Source organism: Taudactylus pleione, unplaced genomic scaffold, assembly GCF_031769625.1.
Source record: "Taudactylus pleione unplaced genomic scaffold, aTauple2 ptg000015l, whole genome shotgun sequence".
NCBI classification, from domain to species: domain Eukaryota; kingdom Metazoa; phylum Chordata; class Amphibia; order Anura; family Myobatrachidae; genus Taudactylus; species Taudactylus pleione.
In genome coordinates this window covers 37446988-37473284 of record NW_028284417.1, presented here as the reverse complement: position 1 = coordinate 37473284, position 26297 = coordinate 37446988, and the positions used below count along the sequence as shown (strand labels likewise).

The 26297-nt window shown below is 41.5% G+C and overlaps 1 protein-coding gene across 2 annotated transcripts in view; it reads left to right on the top strand.

The window, feature by feature from the left end:
* ASCC3 (activating signal cointegrator 1 complex subunit 3) overlaps positions 1-26297 on the top strand; it is an 884679-nt gene that overhangs the window by 805016 nt on the left and 53366 nt on the right. For both annotated transcript variants that reach the window (XM_088472337.1, XM_088472346.1), the window contains exon 37: positions 21156-21380. In XM_088472337.1, coding sequence (XP_088328463.1) covers positions 21156-21380 — 225 coding nt within the window. The remainder of the gene's footprint in view (positions 1-21155; positions 21381-26297) is intronic.

Below are 26297 nucleotides of genomic sequence, written 5' to 3'. Positions count from 1 at the left end.
TTACGCTTTTTTTCTAATTTTAGCCCTCTCCCTACGGACCCGCAGATTCCCTATAAAAGCTCCCCATCCTGCTCACTTCGCTAGGAAGTGGGTGGGATGCGGGAGATCTGCCTACTCTTTCGGGGGTGCAGGGGACTACCTGAAAAATCGGGAGCCTCCCGCAACTTCCGGGAGAGTGTGCCCTGTGAGACTTGTATCCCTTACCTGTATCACTACAATTCTCTGGCTTTATTTTACTATTAATCTGGGAGTAATTTACTGTGAAAGTCTGGATGTAGGAGAGATCGTGTGAAGATTGGACACCAAGGCCCGTATTCAATTTGAAGCGTTAAGTCCGGATCCGCATTAAGTTTCCGCCAATGACGTCATTATCGCCTGTTTTGGTTTTTGTGGGAACCCCCATGCAGCCTTCAGACAGTCCCCCAAAGGTAATCTGTGTAAAAAAAAAAATTACAAAAAAACTTAAGGACACCCCAAAAATGTACTTTGAAAAAGGGGCAGAGTTTAAATTTTGGGGTACAAACTTAAAACCTAGCAAACTTTACTCTGAGGGGGCCCCCAAGTATGCCCCAAGTGTTTTTTGGATTACAGGTGTTTGCGGCAGGATTTTTCACGATTTTTTTCAACTTCATTTTTTCAACTTTTAAATATGCTGACCCCCATTTTCAAGTACCCCAAATTTGCTGGGATAACTTATTTTCTGGAAAAAAAACTCCTAAATATTATTCTGCATCAGGTATAGAAAACCGCTATTTAGCAGCTATTGAGCCCATTTAAAAACACCAAATACCTTCAGCAAGCAAAATCGGGGGGTACCTTAGTGAACCCCCATGTCAGAGAATCATTTGGGGGGTGTCAGGCTGATTTCCTCAAAACTGACAGCACTTTCCGCTTGTTAAAGTATCGCCGGGTCCCGTTTACGCGCACTTTCAAATTGAATACGGGGTAAAGCCTGCATGCACGCAATACTTTTCCACCTCCAAAACAGGCAAAGTCGGCGTTAAGTCCGGGCCGTGTTAACTTAACGCGGCTCGGCTCAAATTGATAACGGCTCCAAATCGTGTGCAGAGCTGCCGGGGAGAGTTTCAAGGAAAATCGTACACATCAGCTGATCGTGTGTGGGCACCATTACACTTTGTCCTTCCTGGTGGAGTCCAAAGATGAAATGCATTGAAGGAGTGGAGCAGGTAGAGCACATTTGTAGCATCTGGTGAAGGCTGAGCTTGTCCATCATCTATGGATCCAAATAGCAATTGCATGGGAATCATATAGTGTTTGGGATGTTTCTCCCAACACTGTAACAGAAGTTCCCACAAATGTGTTGCATCTGTTGGTTGCTTTACTTTCACTGTTACATCCAGTTCATCCCAAACCAGCTTGATGCGGTTGGTGTAAGTCTGCAGACTGTGCTGGCCATTCCATGATTTAAAACCCATCATCTCCTTCTTTACCTCTAAGGTAGTTGTGACATAGGCAGGAGGTACGTTTTGGGTCATTATCTTGCTATAGCATGAGCCCTTGACAAACTAGGCATAGCTCAGAACACCAGAAAATGGCAGCCGCGGCCATTTGTCCCGTGTTCTACGCATGCGTAGTATACTCCGGGCACACTCTAGTGCCCGGAGTCTACTAAGGCTCCGTCAGTCGGCTGCCAGCCACCGGGGAGACGGGGGACACCACACAGAGAGTGCACACGGGCCCCCTCCTCTCTTAAGACGCTCCTACTTAGGTCTACAACTGATGTTTGGTGTTAAGGTCTGGCTTGCAGAATTTCAGTTCATCTCAAAGGTATTCAATGCAAAGCAAAATTAATTTTTTTATGCAGTTGGGCATTAATATACTTAAAAAGATAGGGACTTCCACATTGTTACCACCAACTTGAAAGCACACCATTGTTTAGGATATAATTTTATGCTGTAGCATTATGATTTCACTTCACTGAAGTATGGGGCACAGGCTAAACCATGATAAACAGCCCCAGACAATTATTCCTTTTCCACCAAACTTTACAGTTGGCAGTAATCAACCAGAAATAGTTCTCCTTGCATCTGCCAACCCAGATTCTCCATAAGACTGCCAGATAAACATCTGTTTCCACTGCATCAGGGTCCAGTGGCTTTGTGTTTTACATTGCTCCTGCCAACATTTGGCATTGCACATGGTGAACTGAACAATTAGTAAGAATTACCTAAGGCGCTTCCAATACCAGTATTAGGTAGCTGTGTAAAGGTAGTCAACACATAAAAAACAAAACTGAAAAAAACACACAGAACTCAAAAATGGTAAACAATAAAATCTGTGGTAGTTAAAAAAAAATATATATAACAACATATTTAAAAATAAATAGAATTGTATTGTAAATAAGTTGTTATATATTTTTTAACTATCACAAATTTTATTGTTCACCATATTTGATCGATGTTTTTTTCACATGATGAACTGACGCTTGTTTGTCTGGATGAGCAGTTCTTATGCTGTCGACACTTTGTAACTTGGCAAAGAAATTTGCAAACAAGGATGGAAGATTTTTAGGAACTACACATTTCTGCAATCATCAGACCAGTTCTGTGAGCTTGTGTGACCTACTGTACCACTTTGAGACTGAGCTTCACCATAACAGCCTTGTTAATTGTTGCAGCTCTAGTTGGGTACAAGTTTGATTAACTGACTTGTTGAAAGGTGGCATCATATGACAGTGCCATGTTAAAAGTCACCGATATCTTCAGTAGTACCTATTCTACTATTACTGTTTGGAGATTTCAAGGCAGTTTGCTTTGATATTATGCACCTGAGCATTCTGGGATACATTCAGTATGTCAGCGGCCGCGATGCCGGCACTGATATTTCCAGTGCCGGAATCCCAACGCCTATCACAATCCCGGCGCCGACATCCCGACCACCGGGATACCGAAGGTAAGTAGCGGGGTGTAAAGAAGGGTTGGGATGTGGGGTTAGGCACTAGGGTTAGGGTTAGGCACTAAGGGAGGAGGGTTAGATTTAGGGTGTGGGGAGGGGGAGGTTAGGTTCATGCACTAAGGGGGGAGGGTTAGGTTTAGGGTGTGGGGAGGGGGAGGTTAGGTTCAGGCATTAGGGGGGGAGGTTAGGATTAGGAACCAAAGAGGGAGGGGTAGGGAGAGGGGGACCTGTCGGGATGCTTGTGTAGGGATCCTGACTGCCGGCATCCCATACCAATTCCGAGCAATCTGTGTGCCTGAAATGTCAAAATACGCTAATTAGAAGGGTTATCCACATGCTTTTGTCCATGTAGTGTAGTGCTTGATGTTTCAGTATTGTTACACTATTAGTATGTTAATATTCTGTAAAACCTTTTATGCACTAACTTTGGTATATATACTGTAGTCGTTATCTTAAAAGGATAATTATTCTGAAGATCATATTTAATTTCTAAAAAAAAAATTAGAAAAATAAATATTTAAAAAAAAAGTTTTCAAGCAAATTTACGTAGTTTTATACAGTATATAATACAAAAAGTGTACAGCACATTACTAATTAAATTTGGTCCTCTTTCTGGTTTTGCCTATTATAAATAGTTATGCATGTGAATAGTGTACTTTCATAACTATTGATTAGAAAGAATTTGTTGCACTGAAAGATTATTTCCTCCCTGTTTCCCATGTCATCTGAATGTTATGTTGCTTTATGGAATCATAATATATTGACATGCCTGTCTGACCATGAGAGCATGCATAATTTCTCATAACTAGGGCTAGTGTTGCAGGCTAAGGGGATGTGTTGATATATTTATGTAGGCAGGTTTCTCACTTCCACTGAATATTAATGCATTACCAGCAACTTTTAAGCCTTTCTTGCTGCCGGTAACTGTGACGGCTTTGTTTCCATTGTTTATTTTAAAATCATTGCTTCTGATACTCAATGAATTCTATAAAGACAGAGAATGAAGAACATGATTAATTCATTGAGGCTAGCTAATTTCACATGTACAATGATTTACATCATTCAAACTATTGTTATAGAGATTTATTTTCAGAAACTGTTTGCTAGTTACATCTAATGTGAGACATGTAGTATACTCATAAAAATTAGCCTGGAAGATGTGGCATTATTATTTATTAACCTTTACATAGCATCAGTGGAGCTTGCAGTTTCAACGTTCTACCATACTTTAACGTTAACCAACCAGCATGTTATTGGGCTATGCCACGAAAGGGTATCATCTGGAGGAAACCCACACAAAAACTCCACACAGATATGCTCTAGTTGGAATAGAACCCAAGACCCTAGTACTGTGAAGCAGTGGTGCTGCTCACAGTGCCACCCATAAGAGAACAATATGGAAAAGTGGTTAAAGGCACACTGTCTTTGGTGTCAATATATTGGAGTTCCATATTGTTTGTGATATTGTCTATTTATGGAAGTAATTAAAGTATTGTGTTTGTTAAAATTATTATTTTGTTGACAATATAGTAAAACATAAGCCTTCTTGCACATGACTTGCATGCTCTGGGCCACTGAAGCTCATTTCTGCCGAACCATGTATAATTCTTTTGAACTTCTTTATACATCTATAAGACATTACAAATCCCTAGATCAAATTTAATTTTATATTTTATATTTTCTTTTAACTAAGTTGCCTTACAATTATTGTAACAGCACCAGAAATTGTCCTAGTTGCATGTTTAATAAAAAAAAATTACAATTTCGTTGTGATCTGCTAAGCCCAAACGATTGCCAACACCTTTCGTGCTACTGTTTTATTACCAGTGAAGAAATGTAGCAAAGTGTGGTTACTGTTATTTAAGGACTGCTAACACCCAGCTGTTCACCATGTGGCCAGCTCCTGTGTGTGGGGGAGAGATCTTTCCCAATGCTCTTATTTGTTTTCCCCACATAAATCTGAGCTAGCGTAAACTCTACGCACATGCCATGAAGCCATCTGTGTTGGCTTTCGTTTGATTTCAGCTGAACTGAAATCTAAAAAAGAGATTTTCACACTTCCTGTGTTGGTCACTACAGGACAGGGACACAAAATGCAAAAGCTTTGTATTAATGAGCCACAGCACATTAGCCATTCTTTGACTCCTCTAATGATATCTTTCAGGTTTGCAGTTGTAATAAAACTTTACAGCATGACATTGCTAGTTTGCTATAGGAAAATAATATTTAGCAAATGTCTATAATTACTAGATTTTTGTAAAAAGCAATACCTGAAAAACACTGTATAATTGTAACCTTTTTCGTGCCAAGTGATGTTGTGTACACACTATCAGATATATAATTTGAACAAAGAACCATATATATTGATAGTGGGTCGTGGTGTGTTTACCCGATATGTTTTTGAACGACGTTGTTCACAGAGATATCAGGTCAACCCTTCAGCACAGCCAATATGCAGATATATCGCAGCATTTGCATGTGTGTACGGGCGACCCGCCGACCACCCGTACACACTGGCTGCAGGGACTGCTGACACGGATATCTCAGGTAAGTGTCTACCCAGCTTAACTTTAATGTGATTTATATATCACTGTAATAATAGAATTAGGAGTCTGATGACCAGTTTTATCAGAGATAAAAGCACTATTATGGGCTTGTTATTGCTTTGCCCTATTTATTAAGGGATTTTCTTTTTTTTTATTTCTTTTTTATTATTATTTGACACAAACTCACAGTATTACATTGTTACAGAATTTTTTTTTTTGAACAATATGGAATTATTACAGAACAAAAACAATTTCTTCCTCCTCTCTCCTTCCCACTCTGTCATTTAATAAACCATTACCCAATCCTAGGACACAATGATTGTTAAATTATGAATAAGTTACTCCAACTGTCATCTGGAGTAATAGTGTCTTGTTTAACCTTTATACTAATCATCAGCTTTATTTGTAAATAGTTTCCTCGTAAATCTACCAGAAGGAGAAAGAAGAAAAGCAAAAACCATACATATTCTTTAAATCATTAACATTAACACTTGCATTGTCCTACATTTTAAAAAGGTGTTTGATCTTCCATAACTGCTAAACTGTACCAAGTCGTCCATTGAAAACTGCGCTTAAGAGCCGCTTTCAGTTCAGGCGATAATGTTTGAATAAGAGGGAGCCATATTTAAAATAATTTACCTGACAATTTTTCTTTGTCAATAGATGTAAAGGACCAATCCATATTAAACAAATAAACTATTCTTGGCAACATCAGATTAATAGAGGGTACATTGGGTTCAACCCAACAGGATAAAATAGTTTTTTTGGCTGTAGCTGCTATTTTAGTCAAAAGACATTTCTCAGATTTAGTCAGTGTATGTGTTGAGGATAATTCGTATCTGTTCCAAAAGGCCCATTCTGGGGTCATCACAAAATCTATGTGTAACGTATTCTTAATATACAAATAAACCTGTTCCCAAAATTGTTGAACATATGTGCATGACCACAGACAGTGATATATATCAGCGTCTGGTGCTCTACATTTAAAACAATTGGCGTTTGCAGATTTCCCGGTTAAATATTGTAATCTAGGGGTATAGTATGCCCTGTGTAGGATTTTGTAATTCATTTCTGCGTAAGAAGTGGATATCAAATCTTTCTTTAATCGTTTGGTGGCTTGAGTTAAGAAAGATAAATCTAGCTCGGGGAAATCTTTTTCCCATTTGGCAAGACCTCCTGTTATTTTAGATAAATCTATTGTGGGTCTTATATACGAATATATATCGGAAGAAGAAAAGGGATCACCAAGTTTCAAACGAAGAGCGTCATCAAGTTTAAACTGATTATCTGTCTACATAATCCCTCTCTTTGTTCTTTGTAAATAACTAGATACTTGTAAATATGGAAAAATAGAAATAGATAAATTAGGAAATCGCTGTTGAAGTTGACCATGTGAGTAAGGCTGTTGAGTATCAACATCTATCATATGACATAAGTAACGTAAACCATGAAGGGACCAGGTTTTTGTGTAAGGGGATGTCCATCCACCAGGAAAAAGAGGGTTATCTGATAGTGGGAGAAAAAATGAGTGAGACCAAGACATCTTTAACATTGAGCGAGTTTGTCTCCAGGCCGCACATGTGGTAGACAAAAGTATATTCTCTTTGATATCTGTTGGGAAAGAGGATGGGGGCATATGTAATAAAGTTACCAAATGAGTTCCAGGACTAAATGCTTGTTCAATGCCATAATTACTATAATGACTATGACCTCCTATCCAGTCCAAAGAATAGGTTTTAATGCATGGTAAGTTCACCCCACCTAGATCAGTAGTTTGCTGGAGTTTTATTAAGGGATTGTTAACTGCTGTAATAAGACCTATGTAACAAGCATTATTGAGGTGCATGTACCACTGCAATGTAAGTCCTGTTATTACCATTTCAGTTAACAGAAGACTATAATTGAGACAAAATGCTTTATTATTAAAAGAAAGCATTTTTTCAATGTATATTTCTTTTCACAATTTTTGTTTACAGTGTACATTTTATTAGTAAAACTGAAAAGCCATTTAGACTGGTATCCTGACCCAAAAGGGCTACCACAGCATTTTGCAGCACCATGCAGTACCCTCTTGACTATGCCTAGTTTGTCAAGGGCTCCGCTCCTTCAATGCATTTCATCTTTGGACTTCACCAGGAAGGACAAAGTGCAAGCCTTTCTAATACTGCATGAACTGGTGATTATAGTTTGAAGCTGCCCATAAATGGATCATTTTAATATTACCAAAATCCATATGTTTTTGGGAGGAAATGGTCTTAAATGAACAGATGCAGATCCTAAGACATTTCTTGTACAATTTTCTGATACGTAGAGGCTGTGTCATTTAAAGGTTACACTTAATGCCTGGGCCTCATTATCCACAGGGCAACCTAGGCAGATCCCTAAGGCCCTGTTGCTTGTAGGTGGCCCACAAGCTGCCTAAATAAAATAAAAAATTATCTTGTTAATAAAAAAGGCTCTGAGGGCTTTGATTCCAAGAATAGGGCATGGCGGCTCAATTAGAGAGTTTTGTCGGTGCCAGCACTTCTGCGGCACTGGTAGGCTGTATGCCTGACAGCTCTGCTCAAAAGTGCAGTGTAATAGGAGTGGAGTTTCTTGCACAACACTCTCTGTACTCTTAGCAAATCACAGTGGCCACAGGAGTATTCACTACGCTCTTCCAATCAGGGCTCTCCACATTCTCATTCTGCTGACTCCTCCTGCTCAGCAGCATAGTATTAAAGCTGAGATATAATGAATGAGCTGTGCAGGAAGCCTGATACATGCACTATGCAGCAGTGAGCTAGATGCAGTACATGTAGCATATTTTAGGTGAGCTTTGGGCAGTGGTCGGGTCACTGAGAATTGAAGCGGCGAGCGGTGAAGGTGTTATGTTACATTTAGAAGAAACTGAGATAGTAACACTTAAAGATGAGTTGGACATAGCATTGTTATCCACAAAATATGTCACTAAATAAATATCAACATATTGTTACTATGATCCCCAGGTTATAACACCTTCATCCATTAAAAAAAATTGTCTTCAATTGTCTTCTGTACTAAAAACCTAATTGCAAATATTTGAATTACTCATTTCTAAAGTTTCTACAATACGCTGAGTACAGTATCACCACAACTCTTCCTCACAGTAAATGTTTTTTATTAATAGGGTGGTAGTTTTTAAATGGTGCCACATTATTGTTTTATTATTATTGTCCTTTATTTATATGGTGCCACAAGTGTTCCACAGCGCCTTAGTACATAAGCAAATAAGTGAACAAGAGACTTACAGTACAATACAATGCAGGACAAAGACATGGTTTATATACATTGCTGCATTAGCGATTAAAACACTTAAATTAAGCAGCAGGGAGTCAGTAACCAAGTGTTAGGTGCCCTTGTGGGGAGAAAGGAGTGGAACAAAGTATAAGGAGCAGCTTGAGAGCTTCCATTCGAAAGGAGAGGAGCAGACAAACAGATGGGACACAGATGGGGTAGACAAGGAGGAAAGAGCATGTAGTAGTGGGTTAGGATGAGAGCTGGAAGGCCTCGATGAAGTAGTGGGTTTTGATAGCCCGTTTGAAGTGTTGTGGATAGACTGATCGGGAGAGGAAGAGAGTTCCAGTAGTAGGGGGCAGCACGGGAAAATCTTGGAACTGGAGGATTGGGTGAGGGCTTTGTAGGTGAGTTTAAGACCCTTAAATTGGATTCTGAAAGGGAAGGGGAGGCAGATGTAGAACGTTTGGAGAGGAAGATGAGCCAGGCAGCAGCTTTGAGAACAGATTGGAGAAAGGTGAGAGTCTGGGAGGCCAGATAGGAGGAAGTTACAGTTGTCCAATCTGGAGATGATTAGTGAGTGTATGAGGGTTTTAGTAGCATCCTGGGTGATAAAGGGTCTAATCCTGGAAATATTTTTGAGATGGAAATGGCAGGACTGCGAGAGGTGCTGAATGTGTGGTTTGAAGGAGAGGGAGGAGTCCAGGATAACTCCAAGACAGTGCACTTTGGGGCTAGAGGAGATAGTTGTTCCGTCAATTGATAATAAAATTGTGGGAATTGAGGTTATGCTGGAGGATGGGAAGATGATCAGCTCAATCTTAGACATGTTAAGTTTAAGAAAGCGCTGGGATATCCAGGAAGAGATAGCAGAGAGACAGTTGGAGATATGGGTGAGGGGAGAGGATATAAAAAGGGACATGTTTTCTTTGTTCTGCAGTTTCTTAACATGAATAGTAAGTAATTAGACGTAATATTGGTGAGACCTGTGTATAGTGATCAGTGTTTAATATCGGCATCTGTGTATACTGATCAGTGTGTATCAGGTGTGTGATGTAAGATATAAGTTTGACGGATATATAGTGATCAGTGTGTATCAGGTTTGTGATATAAGATATATGTGTGTGATAGTGGTGTGATCTGTGTATACTAATCAGTATGAATCAGGTGTGCATATAATAAGTAAATAAAGTGATATCAATGAATCGGAGGACGGGGTCCCAAACGATTATCTTGCCTAGTACCCCATGGAGTCTTAATCGGGCTCTGCTTTATGCTGTCCAACAAAATGACCACCATGTATTGCATAATTTGTCAAGTAATGATAACTTGAGAGATTATTCATATTTACCCTAATAAGAAGAAAAATTACAGAACTAAAATACTGGTTTGTATCTTTGTTCTGTAATTTTTATTCTTATTAGAGTAATAGAAAACTGATTATAAAGAAAGAAGTGATGCTTATAGTTTTAGCTACTATTACCAATTAATAATTTGCTGTTGATCCTTTTTAAGTGTGCTTGGTGCCTACACACAGTGGATGTAGCTATTTTGTCACCTGAACCAGTTTTCATGATTCAGTGATGTTAATAGTTCGTACTGAATTGCAGGATTGAACACCATTTGATGTAATGGGTGACATTTATATTACATGTGTCCTGAATAGTGGCTCTGCCCTCAAACTTGCCTCCAATGGTTTTCCTTTAATAAATGTTTTATGGAAGTATGTTTAGTACATTGATTTTAAGTCATGGTTAAAATTTAGGAAAAAAGAAAGCAACTAGGTGCTGTTAAAAGAAATATATACTTAGATAAATATAATTGAATACAATTTTAATTATAAAAAAGCTGCTGGAATATGGGAGAAACACCACTGAAACTCCCTTAAGATTGCTCATCTCTGGTGAAGCTTCTAACCCCAAGCAACTTTTTTAAATACATTTAAATCACCTCTTACCCCTCCCACACTCAACCCACCAGCTACTGTCAGTGCTTACAATCTTGCATTCTATTTCAAGGACAATATTGATAAGATCCAAAATGAAATGGTATGCTCTTCCCTAGCCCCCAACCTGCTCAATTCCTTCTGTTGAACCCTCTGACACATTCTCTTCTTTTGAGCCCACAAATGAAGATGAAGTATCTATAGAACTATTTCACACATGCCGGTTTTGACCGGGCGGCAAAAAGCCGCCCGGTATTTAACTGGCTGGGAAATATAGTACTGCAGGGAAAGGACAGGCTCCTTTCACACGACACGGTCACGGCACTGTCGCCGTGATATAGCCGGAAAAAACTACTATGCAGGATGGTGCCGTGGCCTTTCACACACACTGGCTTCTGCCGGCCGGGCTTGTGCAGCAGCGCTGCTGCTGCGCATGCCCAATATGGGTAAAAAACACCTGACATAAAAAGCGGCTCAAAGCCGCTGCTTATGAAAGGCACTGAGTGCCAGAAAAAAGCCGGCCGGTTCTTGCCTGACTGGCCGAAACCGGCATGTGTGAAATAGCCCATACTCTTCTCATCCTCCTACTCTACTACAGCTCCTCTTGATCCTATACTCTCACAAATCAGTAGAGCTCTGACTCCTGTGCTCATCGTAGCCCTATGTCTCAGCTCCCATGCCCCTCCAAGCTACTTGAGACTTACTGATTGTGTTTCTGCCATTCCATCTTGAATGTCATCTCGCCCCCTCAAACTTAAGCTTTCCAAAACAGAAGTATATTTCCACTGGCCAGGTATATTTACCAAATTAATATCTCTATCAGTGTTGATAACTCGACAATCAACCCTCTTTGCTAAATATTTATCATCTACTACTCCTCTCTGTCAATCCCTCCATTGGTTACCAGTATTCTAACAAATTCAATATAAAATACTTTTACTTAAACACAAGGCTATTAACCAAACTGCACCAACATACATCTCTTTGCTTATCTTAAAATATCTCCCAACCTGACCTTTCTGCTCTGCATAAGATCTACTTCTCTTATCAGCACGTGTCACCTGCTTCCATTCATGGTTACAGGTCTTTTTTGCGGGCTGCACAATTTGTGGAATTCCCTCCCATGCACGATAAGACTTTCCTCTAGTCCCAAACCTTGGTGCGTTTCCTGAAAAATCACCTCTTCAAGCAGGCTTATGAAATTCCGGAACCACCCACATAACCTCCATAAACTATCCTACCCAATTACATCCCATATATACAGTCCACACATAACTTTTACATATATTCACTTTCACATTCTCCTGACCCTAGGCCTACATTCCTGTGTGACTGTATCATACAGCCCACCAAGAACCTCTGCAATATGGCTGGACCAACGTAATACAGTAGGTAACACCTATCCTTTTGTATCAATGTGTATTCCCCTATAGATTGTAAGCTTGTGAGCAGGGCACTCTTACCTCAATGTCTGTTTTTTATTACCCAGTCATGTTCTATTACAGTTTCTTCACAAGTGTAATGCACAATGGGGTATGCTGGCACTATATAAGTGACTGATAATAATTACTATAAGATCCTTTGGAGACCAATTAGCCACAAGCTTCCATCATTGCCGAAAAATTACAATTACAGTGATGGAAACATTGCTTATATTTGCTTGCACCATTTTAAGTAAAGCTAATTAACCAAAACAGAAAACAGAAACATTACCTACAATGCTACTACAGAACCTTGCAGTTAAGTGAATGACCCCTACATCATAAAATTGGTTGTACTATATACAGTATTGTACAGTTGTTATTGGTAAAACATTATTTTATGTCTCAGCTTATTTGTGTGTAAAACATCAAATCTAACTTGCTGTATTAATATAAAATTTGAGCAGCTATTTCAAGCATTCTGCTGGTACACAAGCAGATATTGTATACAATTTTAGCACAACTATAAAATAAGCACACAGTCAAAATGTGCTCAGATAAATTCATTCTTCCTTTTGTTACTACTGTTGAGTTCTTGGCATTTGCAGAACAGATTGTCATTTGTAATGAAAAGGGAAACGAAAATGAAAAATATTGAGTGAACAGCAGGGTCCATTTGATGTGATTATGAAGAATGTTTCTTGATTCTGTCTTTTCTGCTGCAATCTGAAAACAGTAGCAGGGGGTTACAAGCAGACTTCATCGTATGATTGTCAATCACTGTCATTTAACATTTGCAACCGGGAGACATCTTTATGTTAGCCTGCCTGGTCAAATCAGAGGTAGAGATTTGCAGTTAGTAGTCCGTCCAGCCTCCACTAAACAAACAAAGACAGGGCATTGGCACCAGCATCTCACATAAGAATATAATGGACTCTGCTGACCCTACTGCCCTCCATTCATCTTCGCCTGTATCTGAATCAAAGCTTCACTTGCTATTCTCAATTTCCTTTAATTACTGCCTACATGAAGACAAGAGAATTAACAATTTGTACTTAAAAGTTTCAAACAGGAAATTAAGTAAACCAATTATTCCAGTTTAAAAATGCAATCTGTAAGTAATAAGATTGAGCTTGTTAATGTGTCTGACTGAGTCTTGTAAACCACAGAGTATGTCTTTATATGATGTACTTTGTATTTTTAGTGAATTGTGTTGTGAGATTCTAGTCATTTACTTGCTGTGTTTCTCTCAAGTGTTTTGTTATTATTAATCAGGTAAAGCAGAGGAAAAAATAGACCTAGAAGCCAGAAATGTCCTTTGGAAATATAAAGGTTTTTGTGTAATTGGATTTGATTTTTATATTGTTTTATTATAACAGTGGTTTTTATTTGAGATTACATGTTTTAGTGGATTTCAGCAGTCCCAGTGGGTATTTTATAGTAATGGATTGGGATTCATTTTAGTAACTTGTCAATTAAGTGTTCATTGTGCAATGTACAGTAATTAAAGAAATCTCAAACCCAGTTTTATCACAGGCTGTCTAGTTAGTTACGACTCGATATAATACTATACACACTTTGTCCATATTTGTTGGAAATGTTTTGTCGATAGTAGTAACAGCGATAGCAACCACACTTGGAGGCTTTGAGACTCTCTCTCTCGCTTTCACTCCTTTCCTTGACAGAAGGCTGCTCAACAGTTGGGGGAATTTTCTTAAACTTTGTGATGACATCACCATACAGGGTTCCCAGGAAAATTCAGAGCTGTAAAGTCCGCAAAGACTTTTACGCAGAGCGTTCTGTTGCTTCTAAATGACTGAAGAGTGAGGGAGACAACTGCTATTATTGACAGCTTTGGGGTACTGGATTGGGGCCAGTAACTGAAAGAAACCAGTTAATTTAATGTTTGGTCAACTTCATGTGGTTTGTCTTTTATCAACAGTCTTCAAAAAGAGATTTTTGTATGTTTGTCCAAAGATAATTCAATTACAATAAAGTTCCATTATGCTAACAGAGCAGTGATATTTGTCCTGAAAAAAAAATTCAATTTACTTATTTATTTTCTACCAGTTATATATATGAGCGCAAAACATAATCCACAGCTCTTTACAGCTCTCAGCATCTATTATACGTGTTTTATTCTGTTGTGCTGGACTACAGCTATTGGCAACTTTTGTATCGATACATTTAATAGTTACAAAATTTTATAATCATTTCAAAGTACAATATCAGATTGATTTTTTAGAGTGTTATATGTATTTTCTTTTTGTTATTGATTTTATGTGGCATCCTTAGTGGATATTAAATATTTATGTACATTCATTATCGCATTAGTACTTTTCCAATCATCTATTTGATTTAATATAGCGTCAACGCAGATTTTGCTTTTTTTCAGTTTCTCCAAATTATCAACATACACAGAGGTTCGTTATCTGCTGCAGTTCTATTTTCTTATATTTGATTTACAGTGATTAGCTAAAAGCGCCAGAATTGTGTTTTTTTCTGAGCTTACAATCTATGTTCTACCGCATGTACATACACATACTTATACACTAGGGTTCATATTTGTTAGGAGCCAATGAACCTACCAGTATATTTTTGGAGTGTGGGAGGAAACCGGAGCATCAGGAGGTAACCCATGCAAGCACAGGGAGAATATGCAAACTCCACACAGTTAGTACTGTAGTGGGAATCGAACCCACGACCTCAGTGCTGTGAGGCAGTAATGCTAACCATTACATTTTCTGTGCTGCCCTGATAAAAAAATTATTACCAGTGAACCAACATTCACAAATACATGAAAATAGGTTTGGCCATAGAGTTACTGAATACTTGCAGTCATTGAGGATAATTCTGTTGCATGTATCCTTGGGATTAGACTGGTAACATTTCTGCTACACATTTCATATTTCGCTGCCAAAAGCATAATAAGGCATTTTTTCTCTCTGCTTTACTCTTAAGAGGTTAATTAATTACAGGGCCGTAACTAGGGTGGTGCAGCTGGTGTCGCCGCACAGACCACAACAGCCCTGAGGCCGTAACCGGCCGCCCACCACAATGTTCCCAGTGCATCTAATGCATGAAAGCCAGCGCACACTCAGCGTCTAACACTGGCCGCACTGGCTGAGGGAAAGAGGGGAAGGGCCGCAGGGAGGGTGGTGCAGCCGGTGCCTCAGCCGGGCCCACTCACCACACTCAGCGGCTGCCGTCCCCACTGCAAGTGGAGATGTCACAGCCAGACATGCGTAGCGCTTGGCTGGCTGTGAGGAGGAAGGGGGCGGGCCAAGTGAGGAAGGAGGGGAGCCATTATTAACAACAAGCAACTTGCAGCAAGCTGACCAGGCCAGGAGGAGGATCGCCAGGGGCATTAACTGTCCTGTTTAGTCATCAGCCAGCACTGCAGTCAGCCCAACCAGGTGTGTGTGGTGGACTGTGGAGGCCAGCTGTCCAGCACAAGGAGGGTACTAGCAGGAGAGGAGACAGCAACAAAGTTTGCAGGTTAGTGTGCTAGAGCTATAGGGGGTGGAGGGGGTTTGGGCAGTGTGATCTGTAGGGGGGCAAGTTTGGGGGTGCGCAGTGTGAGTTGTTAGAGGGGACAGTTTGAGTAGTGAGTTGGGGCAATGAGCTATGAGTGGGGGCAGTGTGAGGAGGACAGTAAGCTTTGAGGGGTGCAGTGTGAGCGGGAGCAGTGTGGGGATGAGATTGGGGACAGAGATAGATGAGTGGTGTCTGTGTGAGGAGGGCAGTGAGCTATGAGTGGGGGCAGGGAGGGGGAAGCAGTGTGGGCTGTGATAGCTAGAAGTGGTACCAGTGTGGGCTGTGATTTGAGGCACTGATAGCTATAAGGGGGGGCAGTGAGAGTGGGGGCATTGACATATGTGACAGGGAACAGTGTAGGCTGTGATTGGGGGCAGTGATAGCTGTAGGTGAGGCCTGTGAGCAGTGAGAGTGGGGGCAGTGTGGGCTGTGATTGGGGGCAGTGATAGCTATAAGTGGGACTGGAGAGATGTGGGGGCACTGTGACGGGAAGCAGTGAGAGTGGGGGCAGTGTGGGCTGTGATTGAGTGGTATAACATGTATAAGGGACACTACTGTGTAGCGTAATGTGTATAAGGGCTCTATGTGACATAATGTGTATAAGGGGTACTACTGTGTTTCATAATGTGTATAAGGGGCTCTACTGTGTGGCGTAACCTGTATTAAGGGGTTTGTGGAACTGCTTTGTGATGTAATGTGAATAACAGACACTACTGTACGGTGTAATGTGAATAACGGAAACTAATGTGCAGTGTAATGTAAATTGGCACTTTTGTATGGCCACATCCCATCCCTGTGAGGCCAGGCCCCCTTTATGATTGGCACATGTCTTCCCCGTGCACTATCCCTGTTCAAAATATAGGTGGGGGGGCACCAATACTCTTTCTGGCATAGGGCACCAATATGCCTAGCTATGGCTTTGATTAATTAAGCCATAAAAATTATATCTTCAGCTTAACTGTTGTAGCTGGATATAGTGTTTTTTTTTCGCTACTTGACAAAGGTTACCACCGGCAGTCGCTTTTGCCAAGTGCCAGGACAATGGCCCTGCCAGGCAACAGCTTCGCCATACTTTTCTCAGGATGATGTTAGTGGGGTGCGCATAAGAAAATAATATGAAAATTAAACTAAATATTACTTTGAAAAATAAACCACTTTTTTTTTTCTTTTATGTGGTAGTAGTTTCACTTGACGGCTTTCTCTGCTGCATATCTTCCACTTTCCTCATACAGATCTTGTTGTATGAATGTTGGGTGGATTTAAGATGTTCCTTGCAGACTGTGGAATAGGTGCACCTGTAGTTTTAGTTCCGTGGAGAAATGAAAAAATGAGATTCCATATTGCAGAACGAGAGTATTGAAACTAATTTTAGGGGTGATCTTTATTTGGAGAAGGGCAAATACATATATACAAAAACAGTGAATTGGCAGAGAACGGTCTCATCCGATGCATTTAATTGGACACATTTTGCACCTTCCAGTGGGTGTGGTATAATAGATCGACACCAGATAATTGACAGGCAATAGGTCAGCATGCTGAAAATGTCGACCTGGACAAAAGGTAAACTTACAAATGGTCGAAAGTGCAAATCGTCGAAAGGTTCAAATGGTCGACATTATTATTTTTTACATTTAGCATCTAACCCTAACCTTAAAAATGTTGAAAAACATGTGCCGACCGTTTTTGTGTCAAAACCATTTAACCTGTCTACCTTTTTAACCCTGTTGACCTTCTACACTTTCGACCATATTTCAGTCGACCTTTTGTCCCTGTCAACATTTTGACCATGTTGACCATCTGGTGTCAACCTATTGACTGTTAATCTTCCATCTGGATACCCTTCCAGTTGCACTATTGCAGAATAGATAATTTTTAGGTACATTTTTTCCATTGTTTTATATAAAAAAACACATTAAGGAAGTCTTGTCACTCTCATAATTTATATGACTCAGGCCATAAACTTAGCTAAACCGAGCAGTATTTTAGGAGAAAAACTGAAGATTATTAAATGTAAGTGGGTCCAGGTAAAGTGGTGGTTAGACCTTGATGCAACATTTACGTTACGCACAGTGCCCTTCTTCTGTATCCCCAGGGTAGAGAGTAGGCATGCCCCTTCAAATGTGCTGGGCAGACCATCTAAGTCCACCAGTGCAACACTGAGCAGGTTTGTGGAGCGCTTCCAGTGCGTTCTGAATTTTTGGCAGCTACTTTTCCTTTTTATTTTTGTGCGTGAAAACTGTCTTGTTACAACATTGTCTTTTCACATTCCCCTTGATCCAAAGCCATGTTTATACTTTTCACTGCACAGTACTGTACATTGTTTCATATCACTGCATGTGATTTGTGTGTGTCATGATATTCACAGGGATAAAGATGTCCTTGTCCAAATGAGCTTAAGATTTGTGCACAGCACTTGATACATAAGGTAGCGGAAGAACAATTGTAGCTGCTCATGTGCTAGCGCATGTAACTATTGTACAGCAGAAGTATTTTGAGTCTCCAATAATAAAGCAGTCACTGTTAATAGTATTTCTGTGTAGCTATCTGTGCAGGACCGGCAGATTTAGGTAACTGCCTAAGGGCGTCACTGAGTTAATTAAACTAAAAAATAAAGGCTGTCTCAAAGAGCTCAAAGAGACATCCTTCTTTTACAATGAATTAGCGGTGGCCGCGGGTCTAACCAGCCGCTGTCGCCGCTATCACCTCACCCATATATGACCTTGGGTCCCTGGCACTGAGTGTGAGGTCTCCCCTCCTCGTCTGCCCAGGCTGTCAGCAGCGCAAGGAGCACTGACGTGTGCTGTATACGAGTGTGGGCGCCCGCCCACTGGCCTGCTCTCTCCCTCTCTTAACTCCTCTTCCTCCTTTGCAGAAGATGGGTAGCAGGACTGTTAGTGCTGAGCTGAGCCTGATGAGTAGAATATTAACAAACATTAACCAAGCCTGAACCAGCGCTGGTACAGTACGTCAGCTCAGCAAGCTTTGGGTTGAGTGTATAGTTAGTGTAATTATTTGTATACAATCACTGCAGCATACAGCAGCAGAGGGGTCTGCTGGTGTATTCTGCAGAACTTAAAAAAAAAAAGATACTGTAGCTAGCAGGTGTACTGTCACTGAGAACAGAAAGGGGCGGGGAATGTTATTTAGTAGGTCACTGACTCAAATTTACAATTAAGCAATAAATAATGATGTATGGCCTAATTATTTACTGTATTGCAGGTACTAACGGGCAGCATATTTATGTATTGCGGCACTGACATATGGCATAACTATGTATTCCGTGCACTAAAACATGGTATAATTATGTATTGCGGACACTGATGTGCGGCATAATTACGTATTGTAGCACTGATATGCGGCATAATTACGTATTGCAGCACTGATATGTGGCATAATTAAGTTTCGTGGCACTGATGTGCAGCATAATTACGTATTGTGGCACCTAATTACGTATTGTAGCACTGATGTACGGCATAATTACGTATTGTTGCACTGATGTACGGTATAATTACGTATTGTTGCACTGATGTGCAGCATAATTACGTATTGTAGCACTGATATGTGGCATAATTACGTATTGTTGCACTGATGTACGGTATAATTATGTATTGTTGCACTGATGTGCAGCATAATTACGTATTGTAGCACTGATATGCGGCATAATTACGTATTGTAGCACTGATATGTGGCATAATTACGTATCGTGGCACTGATGTGCAGCATAATTACGTATTGTAGCACTGATATGTGGCATAATTACGTATCGTGGCACTGATGTGCAGCATAATTACGTATCGTGGCACTGATGTGCAGCATAATTACGTATCGTGGCACTGATGTGCAGCATAATTACGTATTGTAGCACTGATGTACGGCATAATTACGTATTGTTGCACTGATGTACGGTATAATTACGTATTGTTGCACTGATGTGCTGCATAATTACTTATTATAGCACTTATATGTGGCATAATTATGTATTGGGGCACTAATGTCTGGCAAACATATGTATTGGGAGCACAGCTGTGTGGCATAAATTTATTGGGGAAAAAATATGTTTCCATATTACTGTCCACAGAGTGTACATACAAATGTTGTTCCCAAGGTTTTGTTAAAAGCGTGTTAGTGAGGTTTTAAGTAGATGGCTGAGGGGAGCAGCGTTGGTATGGTGAATTTTTGCCTAGGGCGCCAAGAAACCTTGCATCGGCCCTGTATCTGTGGTATGGTACTGTGGTAAGTAATTAGGAAAGACAGTGGAAGGTGACAACCTGAAACATGAACCACTGTTGAAGTTTTAAAAAAGGCAGCTATTGTCCACCATAACTGTCCTTCACCTTTTATCTTAATAGAAACTCCTCCAACTAGTTCTGGAAAATGAATCTGCTGAATGAGTACTCTTATGGTTAAAGTCACTTTGTTATTGCTGTGTGTCTGGTGTCTTTCTTTAGTATAAAGCTCTCTGCTGGACACACAATTCATAATTGCTAACATTTTAGAATAAATTCCATGGACACTTTTTTGTAGTTTCACTGCATCAAAGCATATTGGACCACTACAGTTCCCACCATGGCAGGTTTTGGAACTTGATTCTAATATATGTTTGCAGTTTAAAAACGCCTCTTCAATAAATGTTGAATCACAAAGCCTAGGCAATAAGGATAAATTGTAGCAATTAGATCTGACATGCAAAAATGAGAAATTTTATTGAGTATTTGGTCAGTACTGAAAAATAGGGGCATATACAGATCATAAAATCGTAGAAATTAAGAACAGTTGGCAATTAGGATATTTAATGGCAGCTTCTATATTAGAAGCCTTTAGCAAGTCAGTAGGCAGTCATTAATTGTACATCTAGTGCATAAAAAAAGAACAGAAGAATAGCCATATGGTAGTACATCTCTATAGCTTAATTGGTAAGACCCCTCTGCAAGGCAAATAACACCAGAGCTGTTAGCAGTAACTGTGAGAGGAAACTATGTTTACTCCTGACAGGCAGCATGGAGGCACGCCAGATCACCCACCATGTAATAAATGCATTGTTACTAATACTAATAGCCAGTCCAACAATTGCAGCCCGTGTGATTTCTTCATACAAATTTATTTAAAATATTGACTGATATATTATTTTAAATATTGTACAGCCTGTGTAATGTAATTTTTCACACTCTAGTATTTACCACACTAGCTTACTGCTGTGAAATGTGAAATTGTTGTTGTGCTTGTAGTCTGCCATTTGTTGTTTGATATGTAAAAACCATATGAAAAGTGGAACATCCAGTGGATAAATATTATGAGCCTGGCAAGTGTATGGTTCATGAGGTTCTATTCAATTTGAATCTATGGATTTTTAATTTTAGTTTATAGCCATGTAAACAATGTTACAATGGAGGTTTGCATTTTGTCGTTAAGGGCTTTGTCTCACCAACCATGCAGTGGTTACATTAAAGTGAATTAAATAGTTGATTAAGGTGTAGTATTGAACTTTATACAGTTGCAAATTGTTTCTTTTTAAACTTCTTATTTTGTATATTAAAGGATGCTGAAGAGTACACAGATCTCCCCGTAAGACACAACGAAGACCAACTGAACAGTGATATGGCAAAACACCTTCCCATTGAAGTGAACCCTCATTCCATGGACACCGGACATACCAAAGCACACCTTCTTTTACAAGCCCATTTCAGCAGGTCCACATTACCTTGTCCTGACTATGCTACTGACACCAAAACAGTATTAGATCAAGCCATTAGAGTTTGCCAGGTAAGACCCATTGTGCACTAGTTTTTTAACTTTAAAATGTTACATTTGAATAGTTCTTTTAATACATTTTTTTGTTTAAATTAACCTGCAAGGCAATGTATGTACAACACCGTCACATGTTAGGGACTTATTTTGTATCTTTCATTATAGAAAAAAGATTAAAATAAAAAAAACAGAATAGTTTAGATATGTAAATAAATTATTCAATTGTTGGTTATGTTTTCTTGTATTATTTCCCCACACATGTGTAGGCCTATAGTATTAACCTTTTTGTAGAACATAGGTGTGCTCTGCTAATGCTTCATCTTGCTGTCTGTAATGTGGAAATAGAAAAGCTCAGAAGTAATTTTCTATTGCTTTACTATTGTGTTGGGGACTGTATCCAACTTTTTTTTTTTTTTATTTTACACCTGCACTACATAGATAGTTTTTAATCCATCTCCCCTACCGAAGTTGCTATAGTTACCATGGCTACCTTATGTTCCTCATGAATGCTTAAAACAACTCAATAAGCCAAATGTAAATAACAGTTGTAGCGCTGCTTCTGCATTGCATTGTAATAATGATTAACAGTTGTTATAATCCCTGTTCTGCAAATGTATTTTGAAAGGGAATGATGAACTTGTGAACCATTAAAGTAGAGAGAAATTAAATGATGGCTAAAAATGGGAGTAAAATAGATATTAAATTCACTCCATTCTGTTTTTAGAATTCTTGTTCAGACAGGATCCTAAATACATGGCTGCCATCAGAAATTGTGGCGCCCAGGACTGACAAAATAGCTCCCCCGCTCCCACACAGCGTGGTAGCCGGAGGAGGGCACTGGCTGCAGTTTATGGCTGGTACCGCCCCCAGGTCACCCCTTCCTGCTGCCCTGTATATCAATATGTAGAGTTGTACGCACTTCAGTATGAAACTGCATCTGCACATGCAGCATATGTGCCAGGTTTTCTACAGCTAGATGCCAAATCCAAGGGCCATCACTCTATGCTCATTCTCCCTGACCTCTCTGCTGCTTTTGACACTGTGGACCACCCTGTTCTCCTGCAAATCCTTCACTCCCTTGGTTTATGTGACACTGTCCTCTCCTGGCTGCCCTCCTACCTCTCTGGACGTTCCTTCTCTGTCTCCTCTTATGACTCCTTCCCACCCCCCCACTTCCACTAACGGTATATGTTCCCCAAGGTTCTGTTCTTGGGCCTGTCCTATTCTCCCTCTATATGTCTTCTCTATTTGAACTCATCAGCTCTTTTGACCTCTATGCCGATGATACTCAGATCTACCTTTACTCCCCTAACCTCTCCCCCTGTCTCTTCACTTGTATCTCCAACTGCCTCTCTGCTATCTCTTCCTGGATGTCCCATCGCTTTCTTAACCACTTACCTGGCACAGTCGTATCAGGTACGACCATACCAGACTGGGCTTTACCTAACATGGTCGTATCTGATACGACCAGTCAGAAATACCCACTGGGCGGCTGCGGAAAGCTGATCTTCCCGCAGCCGCCTATATAAGAGGGACCTGCTGGTCCCTCTGCATCTTCGGATTCTCCTCCTGTGTGTCCCAATCACTGTGGCCAGCAGTGATTGGGCAGCCGGCGTGACCCCCGTCCCGGCGCGGCTGTCCTGCTGTGTCCCTGGCCTGGGCAGCCGGCGGGACCCCCACCCCCTTGTCCCCCGGTGTGGCTGTGACTTATAGAAGCAGCAGTGGCGGCTTGTTGGCCACGGCTGCTGCTCTGCTTCCGGGGAGCCGACGGCTCTCTCACCCCTTCCTTTCCCGGCGCAGGCTGCCAGTGACATTAGAACTACAGAAGCAGCAGCTGCAGCTCCTATTAGCAGTGGCTGCTGCTCTATCCACGGGGAGCCGACGGCTCTCCCACCTCTTCCTTCAGCGGCTCGGCTGCCTGTGACAGAGCTACAGAAGCAGTAGCTGCGGCATTGTCAGCGGCTACTGCTCTGTCCCCGTCCCCCACTCTCTCCTCCCCTGGCCATGCAGTTACCTAGTGCCCTTTCCATTGCCCCTCCTTCTGGCTACAACTCCGCCTCTGTCCCGATCACTGCTGGACACAGTGATTGGCCATTGTAAATGCATGAAAAAAAATCACACAATATATATACATATATATAGATATAGATATATATATACACAAGTATTCACCTTGACAAAGGGGCGTGTGTGCCCCGAAATGTCTGCCTTTTCTTGACATCGTTTTGCATTTTCTCAAATCTCGAAGTGCCGCTGGTTATTTTCTACCTTATCAGCTATCCATACAGGAGGCACCCGACTACGGTAATATTTTTGTTTTGGCGAGTGCCGGGCTGATACACGCGTATATATATATTATATTATATATATTATATTAAGGCTGCATCTAAAAAAACAGATTTCTCCATAGAGAATTTTCCTGGGGGGGGGGCAGGGTGTTCAAGGGGCTACACCTCAAAAGCTATTAGAGGTGCGGATCTGAAATTTGGTATGGCCAGGTAGAACTGTCACTGGGTGCTGCATGCCAAATTTCAGTGCATAAACTTAAAAAATTAGGATTTTGGAGTAATCTAAAGCTCCAACTGTCACATTTTTCTGACATTCTCAGTTCGGACACTTTTCTGCTGTAGTCTATGGGGGTGTTTGGGGAAGGCATAACTCAGGGTAGGTGGCGAATTTAGACTTGGGGTTTGTTTTATTAGGTAGCTTATTGTGCCAGGGTACGTGCTTTTGGGGTTCAGGTAAATTAGAAAGTAACAGTTTTGAAACTATTACCTTAAGATTGCGCCATTGTAGAGATAGGACTTTTCAACTTGTTGCGCAGCCTCAGTAGGAGCCTCCAGTAGGTGGAGTCATAGTGGCTTCACTTGGGTGCAGCAAGATGGTCGTCATTTGCGGGCGGCAGCGATGGCTGGTACCGGGGGGCAGTAAGCCGACGTTTGCTGTGGCCGGGATGAGGGGGTAGGGGATAGCGGGCATTAGCTGCGGCCGGGGACGGTAGCGGGCGTTAGCGGTGACGGTGCGGGCGGCTGTGGTGCAGGCATTAGGACCTGGGGGAGGTTGCAGTACACAGATGCAGGCTCGGACCTGAAAATTCCGTGATAACTGCATCTGTGTTTAAAAAACAAACAAACACAGGAGCACGTACTGGTCAGTGAGACCCGTCTGTGCTTCTGTGTTTAAAAATAAAAACAATGTAAAAAAAAAAATGGTGTGGCCCCTTCCCCAAAAAACCATCCAGCCCCTGGCTATGGAGCCCAGTACTGGTTGTGCTAAATACAGGGGACAAACGATGTAGGGGTCCCCCATATGAAGCACAACCAGCACCAGGCTTTTTTTCAGAATTGGTCCTGGTTGCCAAAATACGGGGGACAAATGACGTAGGGGTCCCCCGTATTTAGCGCAACCAGCACTGGGCTCTGAGCCGGTCCTGGTTCTGGAAATACAGGGGCAAAAAATGCATAGGGCCCCCCTGTATTTCCCAGAACCAGCACCGGACCCTTTCTAGCGGGAGGTTGATGCCACAGCCAGTGGAACCCTTTCACCGTGCCCCCCAGCCGCAACATCATCCCTGACCGCTAGTCAGCCCAGGCTGGGGATCCATGGGGAGTTGGGGACCCCCCAATAAAGAAACTACAGTTTCCAGCAAGCCTCCCCTGCATATATTAAAAAAACACACAACACACACACTGTAGAAAAGTATAACTTTATTAAAACATACATGCACACACACATGTACTCACACATGCATACACTATCTCACATACTCACCTAGTGTCCCTGAAGCCAATCTGTCCTCTTCTCCAGTAGACAATCCAATGGATTACCAGTAATAAAAAATATCATACTCACCTCCTCCTCTGCGCGGATCTGTCCTCTTCATTCCAAAGTAGGCAAACCAAAAAAAAAACAATTACCCGAGCCCAGGAACATTAGTAGTGTTCTCTAAGAACACTACTACCCGAATGACAGCTCCGCTGCGGGATTTCAGTCCAGAAATCCCGGTGCAGAGCGCTCATTGGCTGAGAGATGGGAGCCTTCCGCCTCTCAGCCAATGAGCTGTTCTCACCATTGAATTCAATGGTGAAAACCAAGCACGCCATTTTTTTAATTAAAAATGGCCGCCACGAGCCAATCACGGCTCACGACGTCATCGCCCCGCCCCCTCAGCTGGCTTAAATACTGCCAGCGCGAGTTGCAGTGCACTCAGCCGGCGGCGAGGAGGCAGCAGAGAAGAGCTGCCTAAGACAGAAGACGCCGCGGCAGCCCTGGCTGGGCGACCAGGAAAAAGAGCTTAAAGACCATCGCCCTCCAGGTGAAGACGCCATAGAAGTCCTGGGAGAACGGCAGCCATGTAAAAGAGCTTAAGGCTGCCGCCCCCCAGGTGAAGGTCCCGTTAAATAAAATATTTTAAAAAACAGTGTCTGTTTTATTTTAATATTTTTTTTGCAGGGATACTATAGGTACCAGGAGGACCTTCGTGCCCCGCCTGCTGGTACTTGTGGATCTCCGTGCCAGTATGCGGGGGATGTCTGCTGGGACCTGTAGTACTACTGCACCACACAACATAAATCAACCCTGCTGGGGATATCCCCAGGCTATCATCTTGGGACTAGGGGTGCCCTGGAGCGGGGGACCCATTTAATGGGTGGTCCCCAACTCCCCAGGGATCCCTGGCCTGGGCTGACTAGCAGTCAGGGGTGATGCTTTGGCTGGGGGGCCCGTGAAAGGGCTCCCCTGGCTGTGGCATTACCCCCCTGCTAGAAAAAGTCCGGTGCTGATTCTGTTAAATACAGGGGGCCCTATGCATTTTATCCCCTGAATTCCAGAACCAGGACTGGCTCAGAGCCCAGTGCTGGTTGCGCTAATTATGGGGGACACCTACGTCATTTGTCCCCCATATTTTGGCAACCAGGACTGGTTCTGAAAAGC